Consider the following 19,022-nt stretch of genomic DNA (forward strand, 5'->3'; position numbering starts at 1 on the left):
TGCTCAGATGGAATGGACATTTAAGCAAAAATGGCCAAATATGCCCCAACTTGGATGTCAGCCTTTAGTCAATGCAAATTACAAAGGAAAAAGTAGAGGACTGACGAGTGCAGAGCAGTTGGCATGATCCATATGGACTTCAGTAAGGCATTCCACAAGGTTCCCCATGGGAGACTGATTAGCAAGGTTAGATCTCATGAAATATAGGGAGAACTAGCTATTTGGATACAGATCTGGCTCCAAGGTAGAAGACAGAGGGTGGTGGTGGAGGTTGCTTTTCAGACTGGAGGCCTGTGACCAGTGGAGTGCCATAAGGATCGGTGCTGGGTCCACTACTTTCCATCATTTATATAAATGATTTGGATGTGAGCATAAGAAGTATAGTTAGCAAGTTTGCAGATGACACCAAAATTGGAGGTGTAGTGGACAGTGAAGAAGGTTATCTGCTATTACAATGGGATCTTGATCAATGGGCTAGTGGCAGATGGAGTTTAATTTAGGTAAATGCAAGATGCTGCATTTTGAGAAAGCAAATCTTAGCAGTACTTATACACTTAAATGGTGAGTTCCTAGGGAGTGTTGCTGAACAAAGATCTTGGAGTGCAGGTTCATAGCTCCTTGAAAGTACTGTCACAGATAGATAGGATAGTGAAGAATTTGGTATGTTTTCCTTTACTGGTCAGAACATTGAGTACAGGAGTTGGGAGGTTATATTACGGCTGTACAGGACATTGGTTATGCCACTGTTGGAATATTGCATGCAATTCTGGTCTCCTTCCTATCGGAAGGATGTAATGAAACTTGAAAAGGGTTCAAAAAAGATTTACAAAGATGCTGCCAGGGTTGAAGGATTTGAGCTACAGGGAGAGCTGCGTGTTTTCCCTGGAGTGTTGGAGGCTGAGGTTTATAAAATCATGAGAGGCATGGATCGGATAAATAGACAAAATCTTTTCCCTAGGGCGGGGGAGTCTAGAACTAGAGCGCATAGGTTAGGGTGAGAGGGGAAAGATATAAAAGACACCTAAGGGGGCAACTTTATTTTAAAACGCAGATGATGGTACGTGTATGGAATGAGCTGCCAGAGGATGTGGTGGAGGCTGGTACAATTGCAACATTTAAGAGGCATTTGGATGGGTATATGAATAAGAAGGGTTTGGAGGGATATGGGCCTGGTGCTGGCAGGTGGGACTAGATTGACTTGGTCAGCATGGATGTGTTGGCCTGAAGGGCCTTTTTCTGTGCTGTATATCTCTACTACTCTATTTCTACAAAATTAACATAGAGACAGAAACCCATGTGACTTTTGCACATTCTCACTAGGTAAGGATAAAGGATGATCATTGGTCAAACTAGTCTAGGTTGGTGCTCATCTTCCTCATAAGCATATAGTCCTCCACCTCACTGAGGGTGTTTCTTCCCACATTCTTTCATTCTTGTGCCTCATCCAATCTCAAACATTGTTTGAGGGACAAACTGTCAATAAACGAGATATTAAATCAACAACTCCTGAACAAAAACAGAAACTGTTGGGAAAACTCAGCAGGTTTGGTAGCATCTGTAGAGGGAAAGCTTCAGTTCTGAAGAGTCACAAGACCTGAAACATTAACTCTGCTTTCTCTGCACAGATGCTACCAGACCAGTAATTTCTGTTTCTGATTTCCTGCAGCAACAATGTTTTTTCGGTCTGTCAACTTCTGAAATTTCTCCTCCTTTCGAGTCCAAATTCTTGCACTTAATCTTCTGCCTCTGTCCCTTTGTCCCCATTCCATTGTTCAAGTACTTCAGACTATTTTTTTAAATTAAAACCCAAATGATCCACCCTTTCATCATTTTAGATCAAGAGTAGAATAAAAAACATGCCACTTAGCTGTGCTAACTAGTTTCAGCCGCAGGTCTGGTTACATTTACTTTTCACGGGGAGAATAAAGACCATGAGATTCACATACCAGATATTTCCCACCATGCCAGGGATTCCCAAATAAAAACCAAATCATGACATCTCCAAGCCAGACAAAAAGTAGTGCTGGAACATCACTCATCAATGGTGGATCACACAACTGAAAGCTCAAAATTACACAGAACTTTAGTACCCAGAAAAGGCCACTTGGCCCAACAATTATAACCCACACAAGCTTCCTCCCAACCTGCAAAACACTTTTCCATTCCTTTTCCATTCGTGTTTCCCCTCTAAAATACTTATGGCACTCCATGTGGCAGCAAGTTTAATGTTCTTACAGGTCTCTGGAACAAGCTGTTGCTGGATTGATCAGTGACCATCACACAGTCATGGCCCCTGGCTTTGGGCTATCCCACAAGTAGGAACATCTGGCCCCATGCCTACACCATTAAACCTCTCCTTCATTCTGACGACAAATTAGTCGAACCATTGTATTGTAACAAGAGTTCAGATTTATTTATTTTCTCCTGCCAAGCTCAGTCAACACAGCAGCACATCAAATACACATTATCAAGCACTGGTAGCAGATGTGGTAGAATTCATGAGAAGCTCGAAGGCAATTAACATAAATAACCTCCCTTTGGAAATTACTTAATTTTACTAATCTTTCTCTTTATAAATTATTTCAGCAGGACGTCGGCCCTCAAACACATAATTGTCTGTGTGGTTTTGGAGTTAAACGTAAAAGCACACTCCTCTGGATTTGGAAAGTGTGGTCTGTGGTTGATGATGATATGCAATATTCAGTCAGCAGCACATTAATTAAAAACTTCAGTGAAGAACTTTAAAGCTCTGCAAAGATAGTTTTCAAAAAGACAGGGCAAATTTGAGATAGCTGACAAAAAAGGTCTTGGCCAGAGGAATTCAATTTAAGACTGCATCAGAAGCAGCAGGCTCCCGTCAGCTCAATCACGTGTGTGGAATGAAGTATGAGATACCCCAACTAAATCACAGTTTAGCAAATTAAATTCAGTATTCACTGGGCTGCCAAAGATTGGTGTTTCTTAAGTTGCCCAGGTCAGAAGTTTCAGATGTCCCTCCTAAAGTTGTCAATGTCTGTCTGTTTGTCTGTCCCTCTCCCTCTTCCTGTGAAAGCAACATTTCTCTCTCTCCCCCCATCCCCCCTTTCTGAAGCCCCTCATTTTCAGTTTAGGTATTTTAAGGCAATTTTAGTCACAATATGGAAATCAACCACTTCAAACAACATACTCAATATCTAGCCCTACCACACAAATGCTGCTCGTCATTTGTCAGCGCTTGCCAGGATAATGTCCAGATTGTGCTGCATTTGGACATGAACGTCAGGATTTGAGGAGTCACGAGTGGTGCCAAGCATTAGGCAATCAGCAAAATTGCAGTTTCTGACCTTAGGACAGATAGAAAGTCATAATGAAACAGGTGAAGTTGGTTTAGCATTGGATACTTGCCCTTAGGAATTCCTCAGGGGTCCTGAAACTGCCAACAACCTACAACCATCTTATGTCAGATATGACTCCAATGAATTGAGTCCCCCTGATTTGTTCGAGCTCCTTGATGCCACAATTAGTCAAACGTGGCCTTGATTAGAAGGGCAATGACTCTTACTTCACCACTGTATTTTAAGCTCTTTCGAATCAAGGTTGTAAATGACTTTAGCAGCTGAGTGTCCCTGGCAAATCCTAACTGAGTGGCTGCTTGCTCGCTCCTTCCATCATTTTCCTGACAATGAAGACGGTGGGTTTGTGATGCTTTTTGTGGATGGGCTATACTCAGGCAGATTTTCCTCACTAACAGGTAGATGTCAGCACTGGAACTGTCTGGAACACATTGGCAAGTTCTGGAGTGCTGCTGGAACGTTGTCAGGGCGCGTGGTTTTTGCAGTATCAAGTGCCACCAGCCATTTGATATCACATGGACTGAACGAAAGACTAGAAACTCTGATCACAGTTACCAACGTTGGGGAATCTCTGAAGGAAGTTGAGATGGATAATTCACTTTGTACTTGCAGAAGATTGCTATAAATGTTTCATCCTTGTGCTTTGCACTGTTATGTTGGGCTGACAGTTATTGAAGGCAGAGCTGTTTGTGGAGCCTCCCCTTCCAGTGAATTGTTTAATTGTCCATCAATATTTGCAAATGGATGTGGCCAAAATGCAGAGCTTAGATTTGACCTGTGGGTTGGAGAACAGCTTAGCTCTTGCCTATCACTTGCTGTTAATGCTCTTTGGCATGTAAGCAGTCATGTGCTGTAGCCATTCCAAGTTAGCACCGATATTTTATAGGTATGCCTGCTGCTGCTGCTGCTGACATGCCTTCCTACACTGAATGCCCATTACTGATGCCCTGGCTTGACAGTAATGGATATGTTGGACCACAAGGTTGCAGATTGTTTTGAAGCACAATTCCTTTGTCGATGACCCAGTTAAGTTGATGGATCTGTTCAAAGTCTATCCCATTTAGCACAGTGGTAGGTACCACAACATGTTGGAGAGTATTCTCAATGTCAAGTCCAGACTTTGTCACCACAAGGACAATAATCTCTTTCTCTCAGCTGGTGGACTGAGTCTGCGATACAAGGTTCTTGAGGATTCAATCAGCTCAGTTAGTAGTGGAGCTGCCAATCCACTGTAGGTAAAGAGCATTCACATTCCCATACGAGTAAATTCTGTCCCTTTGCCACCCTCTGTTTGCTCCAAGTATTATTCAGTGTAGAGGAGCACTGATTTATCAGCTAAGGGGTCGGCAGGGTACGTGGCAATTAGCAGGAGGTTTCATTGCCAGGCTGACCGGACTCCATGAGATTTCATGGGGTCTCCCAGGGCAACTCCCAACTGTAGGAATTAACAAAAGAAACAATCATGGGATGTGGGCGTCATTGGCTGGGTTAGCATTTATTACCCATCCTTAGACACTCGAGAAAGTAATGTGCCATCTTCTTGAACTGTTGCAACCTAGCGATGTAATGTGTAAGCATCCAATGTGTACCACTGTGCTGCCATTTCTTGGACTGGCCTTCTGATGTTACTAAACATAGCCAGAATGGTAACGGTTGTCTCTCATGTGCAAGATACGATTTCAGGATTATGCCTCTGCTCAAGCAACAGCCTGGATTAGTGCTGATGATTCCTGATGAAGGGCTTTTGCCCGAAACGTTGGTTTTACTGCTCCTCGGATGCTGCCTGAACTGCTGTGCTTTTCCAGCACCACTAATCCAGAATCTGGTTTCCAGCATCTGCAGTCATGGTTTTTACCTCAAGCAACAGCCGGCCAAGTCTGAGACAGCTCTAGCTCCCCACTGGTAGTAAGCAGCACACTGCATATAAACAGGGCGGTCTGCTTTAATCCAGTACAGAGATCAATGCCAGATGCTCTGACTGGTTATTCTCCTTGGAGATAATTTGATGGCTGATACAACAGAGTGCTGTACAATGCCCTATCAGAAGGCAACTCAGATTCAACTACATTACTGAGAGTCTGAAGTCACATGTTAGACCAGACCAGGTGAGCACAGCAGATTCCTTCCCTAAAAGGGCATTATTGAACCAGATGGGTTTTGAAACAATAATCAACAGTGGTTTCAATCAGAATTAGACTTTTAATTCCAGATTTTATTGAATTCAAATTCCACAATCTGCCATGGTAAGATTCAAACCTATGACCACAGGATCAATAGTCTCTCTCCCGAGAATAATCCCAGTGCTCTTGGGAATATTTTCATGTTTCATGAAAATTGATATCCCAACGTACTTTACAGTCAATGAAACACTTTTAGAAGTGCAGTCACTGCTCTATTCCAGAAAACACAACAGCCTGTTTATACTCAGCAAACTCCCATACAAAGCAATCGGATTACGAGATAACGTGCGTCTACAACACTAATCAAGGAATCAATACCAGACAGGAAAGCTGGTGCAGCTCCACTGCTCTTCTTTGTAGTCCCATCAGGTCTTGGTTAGGCAGATGGAACTTGGCTTAACACTTCACTCTGAAAGCAGATCCTCCAACAGACTACAATTCTCAGTACTGGCACTGGAGAGTCAATCTTGAATTTCCAAAACATGATTACTGATGGCTTAACGAGTGATCGCTATAGATTTCATTTAAACTGTCTAGCTTTTGTACTCAAATTATAAAAGGGCAAGGAATCCACAGCTACTAGTAGGTTAGTTATTATGAAAATAAACGATAAGGTAAGGTGACTAACCTTATACGTCATCATCCGATGCTGTGCAATTACTGTGAGCTTTTCCACGAGTTCCCGTAAGTGTTCTTGCGTGGCATGAGATATGGTGCTCAAAACGTCAGAATTCACCTCGGTCACACCGTGCGTCTTCCCTGCAGGAGCAGCAGTGTGTCAATTATTACTACAAGACTCAAAAAGAGAGAATACCTGCAAAACTTCCCATCATGTAAAAAATACAACACCCACTCAAAACTTCAACTCCTCCTGTTCCTCAAGAGCAGCACACCTTCCCATTGTGCTATCTCTACCACGAAGGGCAGCAGATACATGGAAACACCACCACCTGCAAGTTCCACTTAATGCCATAAATCACCCTGATTTTGAACTATCATCTTCATGGTCACTGATTCAAAATCCTAGAACTCACTTCCCAATATTACACTGGATGCAAGAAAGATTGCAAAGCAAGAGACAAGACAGATCTTATCTTCGAGAGTAGGCTTATTCATTAATGCAATCTTTCAGATCTCTGCCTCCTGGCAATTCCCGTGTTACAACATTCCCCCTTCCGATGTACTCATACATTCATATGCTTGCCATCTAAATCAATGCCGGGGAACTTAACTGGAGTTTGACCTTGCCTTGGCAAAACTTGAAATTTAAAACAGTAGGACTGGAGTAAATCAACACCCATTCCCGGTTTACTCTGAACCTGTACTTTAATTGACATGACAGGAACAGAAAAGCACTGGTACACCTACACCCCTTGAGGTTGCAGTGGTTCAAAGCAGCAGCTCTTCAAGGGAATTTTTTGTTTAATTCATTTGGTGCCACTGGCTGTGCCACAATGCATTTTAGCATCAACTAAATTGCTGTGGTTCTCTAGTCACGTGTAGGCCAAGACATGTAAGGATGGAATATTTTCTTTCCTGAAGGAGATGACTGAACCAGAAGATTCTATGACAATCAACAGTGTCACCATTCGGCTAACCTTTTATTCAGGATTTTAACTGAATTCAAATTTCACCTTCTGCCATGCTGAGATTTGAATTCAAGCCCCTAGAACATTATCTTGAGGTCCTCGATTGTAATCCATTACCACTGTGCCACAATTAGGGATGGATATCAAGTGTTGACCTAACCAGCAACACCTACACCCTGAGAGAGAAAAAAAAATCAACTGCCACTTATATGGTAGTTAAAGTATCTCAAAGTGCTTTATGGGAACACAGCAACAAAATACACCAATCATTACAGAGATAGTAGGACACGTGACCAATAGCTTGGTCCAAGCTTGGTTTTATGGAGCTCGTTTTAAAGCAGGATAGCAGTAGACAGACGAAGAGTTGAGAGAAAAATTCTGAGTTAATATAAAAGGCACAGCTTCCAAAATGGTGCAATTAAAATTGGAGATTGCAGAAAAAGCAGTCCTCCTGCAAACCAGAACCAAAATGTACTGTGTCCTGATTCAAAAAGTATGTCACGGATTGAAAGGACAGAGGATGAGAATTCTTATAACGCTACGGCTTCAAATAACTATTCATCTCACAACCAAAAGGCTGCTCTAAGCACTGGGAAATATACATATTTTATTTTGCCTTAAGCATTCCACTTGGAGGTCACTTGGAAGACGAGTACTGTATTAAACCAACCACAAAACGAAAAGCATGGGTTTGGGTGGAAATAGGTAAAGGGAATATCAGAAATGAGTATGTATTTAAAATGGTTACAAACGATTTTATAAGGCAGACAGAAACACATTGCATGCTACCAACATGAAAATGACATGTTTTGCTTTTGTTTAAAAAAATGTAAAACTACTTCTGAAATAGGAATGATCTAGAACAAGTTAATTTTAAACATGGAATTTTAGTTTAATATAATGAATTGACAAGATCACAAAAATAGCTAAAATAAAAAGAGATATCACAACTGGCAACTTAGCTCTAGGCATCAAGTTGCTGACCTAATGCATAAAATTATTTTTAGCTCTATTTTTACTGTCGTTGAAGCTGATTTATTTACAGCAACTTACATTTACGCAATTCTCTCAAAATCATGCAGCATAGAACAGTCACCAAATAAAATTTGGCACGTGCTACACAAGGAGATATTTAGACAGGTGGTTGAACGTTCAAAAAGTTAGCTTTGTCAGAAAATTTGAAAGATGTGGAAAGGTGGAGGGGTTTAAGGGGGGAATTCAGGAGCTTAGGGCCTAGGCACAATTGCTAATGGAGGAGGAGTGCAGAGCACAGTGCATAAGAGGCCAGAATTGACAGAGTGCAGAGATCTTGGAGGGCAGTAACTTAGAGAAACAGGGAGACACAAAGCCACACCGAAAGGTGCAGAAACGGATGAGAACTTTTCTTATTAGCTCCTGGTCTGACAAAGCTGCATATGTCTTAGTTCACATTGGGTACTGGGTGAAAGGGACTCATGATGAATAGGATGAGGAGACAAGTTCAAACTACAAAATGCTGTGGTACTGAGGGACCTGGGTGTCCTTCACTTAGTACACAGGAACAACGCAAGCTTAGGCAGTAAATTGGAGTCGGGAGAGTAGACGTTCAGAGGATGATTCCCTAAAACCCGAGGTCACACTTTCAAAATAAGTGTCACCATTTAACACAGCTGTGGTTAAAAAAAAACATTGCTTACCCCCTGCCCATCACTTGTTCACTAACCCAGCGAAAGAAGAGCAATATATTTCTAAGCCAGGATGGTGAATGCATTGGAGGGGAACTTGCAGGGGGTGGCATTCCTACCTGGTCAGCTGCCGTTGCCCTTCTTCTAGAGGAGAGTGGCCATGGCTTTGGAATGCCTGTCTATGGATCTTTGGTGATTTTCTGCAGTGCACCTTATAGACACACTGCTAATACCAAGTGTCAGTGGAGGGAGTGGATGTTTGTGCATGTGGTGCCAATCAAATGGGCTGCTTTGTCCTGGATGGTGTGGAGTATTCCATCACTCTCCTGACAAGTGCTTTGTAGATGGTGGACATGTTTTGACGAGTCAGATGGTGAGTTACTCATGGCAGTATTCCTAGGCTCTGATCTGCTCTTGTAGCCACTGTGATAGTGGGAGATGCAGTGTTGGAACCACTATTGAATGTATTGGGGCAGCGGTTACAGTACATTCTGCAATGTGAATGTTACGTACAACTTATCGGCCCAAGCCTAGGTATAGTCAGATCTTGTTGCAATTACACTTGGACCGCTTCAGTAGGAGTCGTCGCAAATTGAGGATATTCACTGATGATTGCACACTCATGACCTCATGGTGTAGGGAAGGTTATTGATCAAACAGTTGAAGATGGTTCGACTCAGGACACTACCCTGAGAAACTCCTGCAAACTTATCCTAGAACTGAGGTGACTGACCTCCTACAACTACAACATCTTCCTACGTGCCAGGTATGACAGTGAATTGCTGAGATTTTTCAGATTCCCATTGATTCCAGTTTTGCTAGAGCTCCTTCATGCCACAATCTGTCAAATGCAGCCTTGTGAAGGACTGTGACTCTCCCCTCCCCTCTTGCCCATGTTTGAACCAAGGCTGTAATGAGGTCAGGAGTTGAGTGGCTCTGGTGGAACCCAAACTGGGCATCACTGAGTAGGCTCTGCCTGATTAGAGTGTTGACAGCACCTTCCTTCACTTTACTGATGATCGAGAAGAGACAGATAGGGCAGTAAGTGTCTGGGTTGGATTTGTCCTGCTTTGCATGTACAGGACAAACCAGAGCAATTTTCTTTCCTGTTGGATAGATACCAGCATTGCAACTGTACTGGAATAGCTTGGCTAGGGGAGCAACAAATTCTGCAGCACAAGTCTTCAGTATTATTGCCAGAATGTTGTCAGGGCTCAGCCTTTGAAGTATCCAGTGCCTCCAATATTTTCCTGATTATTATCTTGACTGAATCAAATTTGGTGAAGACTGGCATGTGTGGTGCCGGGGACCACTTAAGGCGGCTGAGGTGGATCATCTGCTTGGCACTTCTGGCTGAAAACGGTTGCAAATATTTTAGTTTCATCTTTTGCACTGATTTATTGGTCTCTTCCATAATTGAGAATAGGGATGCTTGTGAAGCTTCCTCCACCAGTGAATTATTAGACTGTAGATCTTAGATCTCAACTATTGACTGTGGGACCAATTAGCTTATTGAAAATCACCACAGGTTCAAGGAGCCAAGTGGCCAACTCTTTACATTTGTCCTTAAAGGAGCGTAGCATTACATTTCGAACTAGAGCATTGAGGGGATGAAATCTAGAAGTACTTTGCAGCCCAAATCTCTTCACCTGAAAAAGCTCCTGCAGCCTTTTTACACAATTACAATTTTGACCTTAGATTGAAGTCCTAAATAAGCCACAGCAGTTTTCCCCCACTGTGGCAGGGGTCCACTCATTATTGCCATCTGTGTGCAAAAGCATTTCATGACTTTGCTCTCAAGCTGCCTGGCTCTTAATTTAATGATGATTTGCGTTCGTCTGAGACTCCGACCTCTGTTCTCTCTCAAATCCTAAAACACCTCAAGTCAGTCAACTTTAAATCTTGGAACTCCAAAGCATTCTGCAGTCCAAAATGAGGCAGGTATTCTGGTGATTGAGGCACAAAAGGTTAGCATGCAGGCACAGCAAGTGATTAAGCAGGCGAATAGAATAATATCCTTCGAGGGGGATCGAGGAACAGAGTTACAATGCTGTGCTTCTGTTATACTGACCAATTGAGAGACCACATTTTAAATACATATGCAGGTTTGGTCTCCTTATTTAATGGAGGATACAAATACAGTTAGGCAGTTTAGAGGAGGTTTACTAGATTGATATCTGAAATGAGGTTGCCTTATAAAGGAAAGATTGGAGAGCATAAGCCATTTTCACTGGAGTTCAGAAGAGTGAGGGGTGACTTGTCTGAAGTATACAAGATCCTGAAACGTTTTGGGAAGGTAGATGTGGAAAGGATGTTTCCTCTCATAGATGAGTCCAGAACTTGAGGGCACGGTTTTTAACCGAATTGGGATTCACCCTGTTAGGACGGAGATGCAAATCTAAAGAAAACCTTGGTAGTTGCACCACTTCAGATCAGTATTAGGAAGCAGTGGAGATGGGATGATTGAGAATTTTAAAGCACAGCAAGGTCAATTCCCTTGCCTGTTGAAATTCTCAGGCTATCCAATGTGAACGGGAATTTTGATTTCAAAACACAAACAGATCAGATACAATCAAACGACAAAGCAGGCTCAAAGGGTTGATTGACCTACTTTTGCTCTTCATTAAACGTACTTATGTTAAGGATACGAAATCAAGATCAGATCGTACATTTATCCAGGATTGAATGTAATCTGGAACTAGTGGCTGAGTGTCCATCTCTTGCCAGCAGTTGAAGATTTATTGAACACTTAGCTGTTTCCACAAATCTCCAGATTTGAAAATTGTGACAAAAAAAACAAGCAACTGCCAACATTTTCCATTCACAAGTGACGGAGATAAGGAACACTGGATAGAAGGAATAAATCAATATGAAATATAGCGTCTGCACCACTGGAAGTAACATGGGGATGTAGGGTGCTTACAGTATTACCAGCTGTTTCTGCTGACCGTATAACCCACTTCTACACTTGGCTCAATTTATACCTTTGTACAAAGGCACATTAAACATGTGATTTAAACACCAAAGAATAGTTGGCATTGTTGTACTGTTACTGAAGTTGTAATCTACAGGCCGAAGTGCTCTGGCAGCTAAGGTTCAAATCCCACTACAAATAATAAATTTGGACAAAGACTTCTCATTCATCAGATGTAGGAGTTGCTGGTTGGCCAGCGTTTATTACCTGCCCAGGATTGCCGTTAAGAAAGTGGTGATGGTGATAAGTTGCCTTCTTGAACTGCTGCAGTCCATAAGCTGTAGGTTAACTCGCAATGCCCTCGGGGAGGGAGCTCCCCCTCAGCTAATTAATCAGTACTCCATGTTGAGCAACACCTGGAGGAAGCACTGGAGGCAGCAAGGATGGAAAATGTACTCTGGATCGGGGATTTTACTTTCCACCACCAAGAGTGGTTTGGCAGCATCACTACTGATTGAGTGATGGATAACATTGCTGCTTGATTGGGTCTGCAACAGATTGTTACGACACGGGGTAAACTCTCCCGCTAAATTTAAAACCAGCAACACAGAAAAGATTTATCCTGTGCAGCAATCTGTAAAGATTAGAGTGGCCAAGATGTAAAGTAAAAATTAACAAATTTATTCCTTAAAGTATAGAGAGACTAATTAACTAACCACTATTTACAACTTCTTTCTCTAACCTATCTTTTAGCTTTCCTTCTATAATACCAGTCTGATAAAATTCCCAATTAAAATTTACAAAACAACACCTCTTATCTCAAAACCAGGCAGCTGTAGGTTCTTGTCTTCAGATTTTCCTGTGTCTTTTCTCCTTGTTAGGAATTTTTGCTTCATTGATCAAAAAAAGGACTTAAGATGTTTTTTCAAGCAGTCTATATGCTAGGCCCGGCAGTTCTCCCCTCAACTGTTCAACTTTCTCCGGTCTTATACTCCAGAGGATCAGATTGTGTCATTGGCCTTTAAGATTGTCAATATACTTAATTTAAACTTGGAGATGTGCGCGCTTCGTGTATAATTTAAACTGATTGGCCGAATTAGAATTTGTTTTTGTCTTCAAGCAACAGACTAATAAAGTGGTTCGACCCACCATTACACTGTTACCATTTTTGAGTACATTTGGTGCTGGGTCTGGTAGTTCTGCTGCTTTTAACCTGTCAAAGGTATACCCACATCTTCATAAGATGAAGAAGGAGGAAGCAACAAGATGCATTTGTCAGTCAGAAACATACAGCACAGGAACAGACCCTAGAGTCCATGCCAACCAGATATCCTAAGCCAATCTAGCCAATTGACAGCATTGGCCAATATCCCTCCATATTCTTCCTATTCATATACCCATCCAAATGCCTTTTAAATGTTGCAATTGTACCAGCCTCCACCACATCCTCTGGCAGCTCATTCCATACACGTACCACCCTCTGCGTGAAAAAGTTGCCCCTTAGGTCTCTTTTATATCGTTCCCCTCTCACCCTAAACCTATGCCCTCTAGTTCTGGACTCTCCAACCCCAGGGAAAAGACTTTGCCTATTTATCCTATCCTCATGCTTTTATAAACCTCTATTAAGTCACCCCTCAGTCTCCGACGCTCCAGGGAAAACAGCCCCAGCCTATTCAGCCTCTTCCGATAGCTCCAATCTTCCAACCCTGGCAACATCCTTCTAAATCTTTTCTGAACTCTTTCAAGTTTCACAACATCCTTCTGATAGGAAGGAGACAAGAATTGCACACAATATTCCAAAAGTAGCTGAACCAATGCCCTGTACAGCCGCAACATGACCTCCCAACTCCTGTACTCAATACTCTGACCAATAAAGGAAAGCATACCAAATGCCTTCTTCACTATCCTATCTACCTGCGACTCCACTTTCAAGGAGCTATGAATCTGCACTCCAAGGTCTCTTTGTTCAGCAACACTCTCCAGGAGCTTACCATTAAATGTATACATCCCTGCTCTGATTTGCCTTTCCAAAATGTAGCGCTTACCAGTTATCTAAATTAAACTCCATCGGCCACTCCTCAGCCCACTGGCCCATCTCATCAAGATCCCATTGTAATCTGATCCGTCCATGACAGTGACAGAGACCACAGCACAATCCTTTAGAGATGAAGCCCCATTTTCACAATGAGAACACCCTCCATGGAGCTGTATGGCACTATCACCTTGCTAAATGGGACAGACCTCAAACAGATCTAGCAACCCAAGCCTGGGCATCCATAATGCACTGAGCAACAAGAGAACTGCACTTCAGTCCAATCTGCAACCTCATGGCCCAGCCTATCCCCAAACGACCATCAGGGGATCAAATTTGGTTTAATGGAGAGTGCATGATGACGTGCCAGGAGGAGCACCAGGCATATCTGAAAATGAGGTATCAACCGGCACGGTGGCACAGTGGTTAGCACTGCTGCCTCACAGCGCCTGTAGACCCGGGTTCAATTCCCGACTCAGGCGACTGACTGTGTGGAGTTTGCACGTTCTCCCCGTGTCTGCGTGGGTTTCCTCCGGGTGCTCCGGTTTCCTCCCACAGTCACAAAGATGTGCAGGTCAGGTGAATTGGCCACGCTAAATTGCCCGTATTGTTAGGTAAGGGGTAAATGTAGGGGTATGGGTTGGTTGCGCTTCGACGGGTCGGTGTGGACTTGTTGGGCCGAAGGGCCTGTTTCCACACTAAGTCTAATCTAAAAAAAACCTGGTGAAGCACAAGCAGCAAATCATAAGGAAGAACTAAGCGAATACATAACCAACAGATCAGATCCAAGCTCTGCAGTCCTGCCACTTCCAGCTGGATATGATGGTGGACAATTAAACAACTCACTGAAGAACGATTACAATTCATCTGCAAGCCTCACTATGGTCAGGTCTGTGTGCCGATGTAACAGGGCACTTTACTCGGAATAGCTTGGCAAGCCTCTCAGATCCAGAACAAATAGGGATATTTTGAGGGAGTTTGGTCTGGTCCATAACACTGTTGATTGTCATAAAAAACCCATCTGGGTCACTGATCTCCTCTCAGGAGTGAAATCTTCCATCCTTATGCAGTGAAACTTGAAAGGGTTCAGGAAAGGTTTACAAGGATGTTGCCAGGGTTGGAGAATTTGAGCAAAGGGAGAGGTTGAATAGGCTGGGGCTGTTTTCCCTAGAGCATCAAAGGCCGGGAGTGACCTTATAGATATTCATGAAACCAAGAGGCACGGAGACGATAAATACACAAGGTATTTATGGGGTGGGGCGGGGGTGGGGGTCCAGAACTAGAGGGCATAGATTTAGGGTGAAAGGAAAGATATAAAAAGGGACCTCGGGGCAACGTTTTCACATAGAGGGTGGTGTGGGTGTATAGAAAGAGCGGCAGAGAAAGTGATGGTACAATTACAATGTTTAAAAGGCATCCATATGGGTATATTGATAAGAAGGGTTAGAGGGATATGGGCCAAGTGCTGGCAAATGGGACAAGGTTAAGATATGGTCGGTATGGACAAGTTGGGCCCAAAGGTCTGTTTCCATGTTGTACCTCTCTATGACTCAATGTAATGGACTGGAGATGTCCGTGACACTTTCAACCCATGAAAGGAATAAACTGTTCTCGGTTTCCTGATGAAGGGCTTGTGCTCGAAACGTTGAATTCTCTATTCCTGAGATGCTGCCTAACCTGCTGTGCTTTGACCAGCAACACATTTGCAGCTCTCAGTACACTGAACAGAAGGGAAAGCTACAGGGAGAGAGTCAGATTAGAAGGACACACTTATGATCTGAGATAGAGAAGGTGAAGGGGGACTTGGATAGACCATGAAATCTGTAATATACAAAAACAAAATGTTGTCAATAATGATAATTTCAGGTGGCATGTCTGGCAGCATCTGTGGAGAGAGAAACTGAATGTTTCCAGTTGGTGACATTCCCTGGCAACCAGAGATTCAATGAGGTGAATGATCTGCTTCTGTGTGCAGAATAATTAGCAACAACTGGTAGGAAAACCAATGAGAAACAAATGAACAGGAGAAAGGTGTGAAGCTGGAAGAGCACAGGAGGTCAGGCAGCTTTTGAGGAGCAGGAAAGTCAACATTTCAGGCTGAAACTCTTCATCAGGACTATGGAGAGGGAGGGAGCACAGAAGTATGTAGAGGTGGGGATGGGGGAGGGGATGGTGATAGGTGGATACAGGTTAGGGAGTTGTTGCGATTGGTCAGAGGGAAGGGTGGAGCAGATAGGTGAGTAGGAAGATGGAAAAGATTAGGCCAGGGCAGGGAGGCGAGGATAGAAGATTAAACATGGGACAAGGCTGGGGGAGGAGAGAGGAGAAGCTTCAAAATCCCTCCTCCATCAGCCTTATCCCACGTCTAGCCCCATCCCTCATCCTCACCTCCCTGACCTGGTCTAGCCTTTCCATCTTCCTACTCACCTATCTACTCAATCACCACCTCCCCCCCTCCAAATTTCTTGACATAGGGGTTCAGCACAAAACATTGATTTTGCTGCTCCTCAGATGCTGTCTGACCTGCTGTGCTCTTCTAGCTTCACATCTATCAACTCTGACTCCCAGCATCTGCAGTCCTTACTGTCTCCGAAACATGAGAAAGGTAAGACAGCACATTCACAGCTGAATCACTGCAGTAAATGCTAATGGATTTCCCAGGGTGTTACTCATAAATTATACAAGGGCAGAAATGTTATGCTGTGTGATGCATAATGCATTATCCTGCTGCTGAGAGGCTTAAACAGTTCTCAGAACCACCTTCAAGACTATAAGCCCAATTGCCAGTTCAGTAAATGTGGAGTTCACAGTTCAATTGAGCCAAAATATTTAATTTTAAAAAAAAATACACACAAAGTTTGATTGGCAGTGCGGGAGTAGCAGATAGTCAGACTCTGGTATATCCTGCTCCAAGAATCTTTCTCTACAACCCAGAAACGGCCAGTTCAAATCGCTACAAGTCAGGAAGAGACACTGTGGAAAAGTAGAGAGGAATGTTGGGATGAAAAGAAAAGGAAGCTCACACCCTTTTTCCCATCTCTGCCAACACAGACTGGTGGCCTTGTAGGGTCAATCACCAGCTTTTCCAACACCACTAATCCAGAATCTGGTTTCCAGCATCTGCAATCTTGTAGGGTCAATCACCAAAAATCCACAGGAGAGAGATGGCAGCACAACGTTAGGCAGGCCTACAGATCAGCTGACCACAAAGAGACTCAAAGGGCTCCAGTTGGGTAGCGGAGAGATTAAACCCTCAGGCAAAGAATATTCGGGTCAGGAGGTCTGCAGCAGAGAGCACCTGAACCTGGTGGATGGACAAGAAAATAAACACCTTGGGTGAGAGGCTGGGTCAATGGCCAATGGCAAAGATGCAAAGTAGGATACTTGGGGAAACAAAAAGGCCCAAATGGAGGAAGAGGAGATCAGAGGTCGAGAAAATACTTTGCTTGAAAAAATATTAAGAAACATGAAGAAAGGTAAAATCTCATTCTTAGCATACATATGCTTCATCTTTTCATACAGAGACCAGGGCTGCCCATTAAGTGCAAAGCACAGAAGCACACTCCATCCTTAACGCTGTTGTTGTTTGAGCCTTCTCAAATTTTCCCAGTATAATTTCATTCTGCATACAAGATTTTCCTTGGCCTCCGGTTATGATACATATGCATGGTCTGCTTCCTCACACTGGTCTTGCACCAGATAATCCAGAACAGAGCACTGTACCAATCAGCAAGGCATATGCACTGAAAGGACATTAACCCTCGGTGAGTCTGAAACTAAGAGGCATAGCTTAAAAATAAGGGGTCTCCTATTTAAGACGGAGACAGAACAAATTTCATCTGAGGATCATTCAAGTATGGAACTCTCTTCCACAGAGAGGCTAGGTCACTGAATACACAAGAAGGCTGAGACACAGATTCTTGGTCACAAGATTATGGCAGGCAGGCAGGGAAATGGAGTTCAACAATCAGCGATGATCTTACTGAATGCCATAGGGCATAACCTACTCCTCCTTCATACATTCTTATCAATGTCCCTCGTGGGATACCTCTTCTGCGGGGAAATTTCCCACAACACCAAGGACTTGGGGAGCAAGCATGAGGACCTTCACAGCATACTTGGGACAACTGGTCAATGGCCAACATGAGCCTCCTCTATCACAGCGACAGCCCCATCAACTCCCAGCATTCTAAAGCATTGAAGATTGGTAAGGGACCATGTGGATAGCTGAGGATTCAGTGAATTTTGGCACAATGAGTGGATAAGACAAAGCAGCTCATCTTGATCATTCCTGTGCCTAACAGGTGAACAAAAATACAATGTGCACCAACAGAATGCAGCAACTTCAGCAAAAGAGGAGGCTCTGCAACTCTGGCAGGCACAAGTCACAATTCGCCACAAGACGAGGCGACAGCCAGGACAGACAAATGACTCTGATACACATGTATGCAGTGATAAGGGATTCAGGGAAAAAAGTACTTTTCATTCTCTGGATAAAAAAAGGGCCCTGGGAGTGGACACATCCTAACTCACCAATACAAAGGAGAGCCACGCCTTGAAAAAGCAGCTTTACTCTGCCTGTTCAAGCCTGAAGAGCTAAATAACAACAGTGAATTGATTTTTTTGAAATTGTTTTTGTGCAGACGGCTCAGGGCGTTGAGGAAAGCTGTTGGTCATCAGGCTGTGTCTATCTCTCTCACACACACACACACACACACACACACACAGCAGACAGACCACCCTCCCAGCTACAGGTACACGCCTTTTAGTCATTAGAAGCTACACTCCAGATCAAACAAGTGCCTTTTGGGGATCTCCACAAACTCTCCAAGGCCCCCTTGTTTGTGCTGGAGGAATGGAAAACAATTTACAATAAGCAAAAAAACCCATAAAACTTTTATCACATTATCCTGAAATAACCTTTTAAAATACCATTTCAGGATAAACAAGCTGATGACTACAGATGGAGAGAGTTGGCTTCTTCCATCCAGTACACTGTTTTACAGTTAAGCAATTACATGAAAAGCAGTGTGAAAATAAGAACAGTAGACCTAAAGAAACACCAACAGAATATAAGAGGGTGGTGGGGGAGGAAGGGAGAAAGAAACAACTCATTAAACCAGCACCTTGGGCGTTTGCTGTTTTTCACAGACTCTACAAACTTGCTCAAGGGAAAAAGACAGATCAAGCTACAGTCAATGAAGAAAGCTGCAGTGCATACCAGAACAAATCAGACTCCCCTCTTTGTTGAAAGCCAACAGCCTAACTTTTCTTTTAAGAAAAGCAGGAACAGTTTGCACACACAATACAG

The 19,022-nt window shown here is 43.2% G+C and overlaps 1 protein-coding gene across 3 annotated transcripts in view; it reads right to left on the minus strand.

Annotated features, from left to right (window-relative positions):
* Positions 1 to 19,022, minus strand: part of LOC132815118 (transcription initiation factor TFIID subunit 4-like) — a 137,437-nt gene that overhangs the window by 74,656 nt on the left and 43,759 nt on the right. For all 3 annotated transcript variants that reach the window (XM_060823898.1, XM_060823896.1, XM_060823899.1), the window contains exon 11: positions 6,141 to 6,271. In XM_060823898.1, the coding sequence (XP_060679881.1) occupies positions 6,141 to 6,271 (131 nt within the window). The remainder of the gene's footprint in view (positions 1 to 6,140; positions 6,272 to 19,022) is intronic.

The sequence above is a fragment of the Hemiscyllium ocellatum genome, chromosome 4 (assembly GCF_020745735.1).
Source record: "Hemiscyllium ocellatum isolate sHemOce1 chromosome 4, sHemOce1.pat.X.cur, whole genome shotgun sequence".
Lineage (NCBI taxonomy): Eukaryota > Metazoa > Chordata > Chondrichthyes > Orectolobiformes > Hemiscylliidae > Hemiscyllium > Hemiscyllium ocellatum.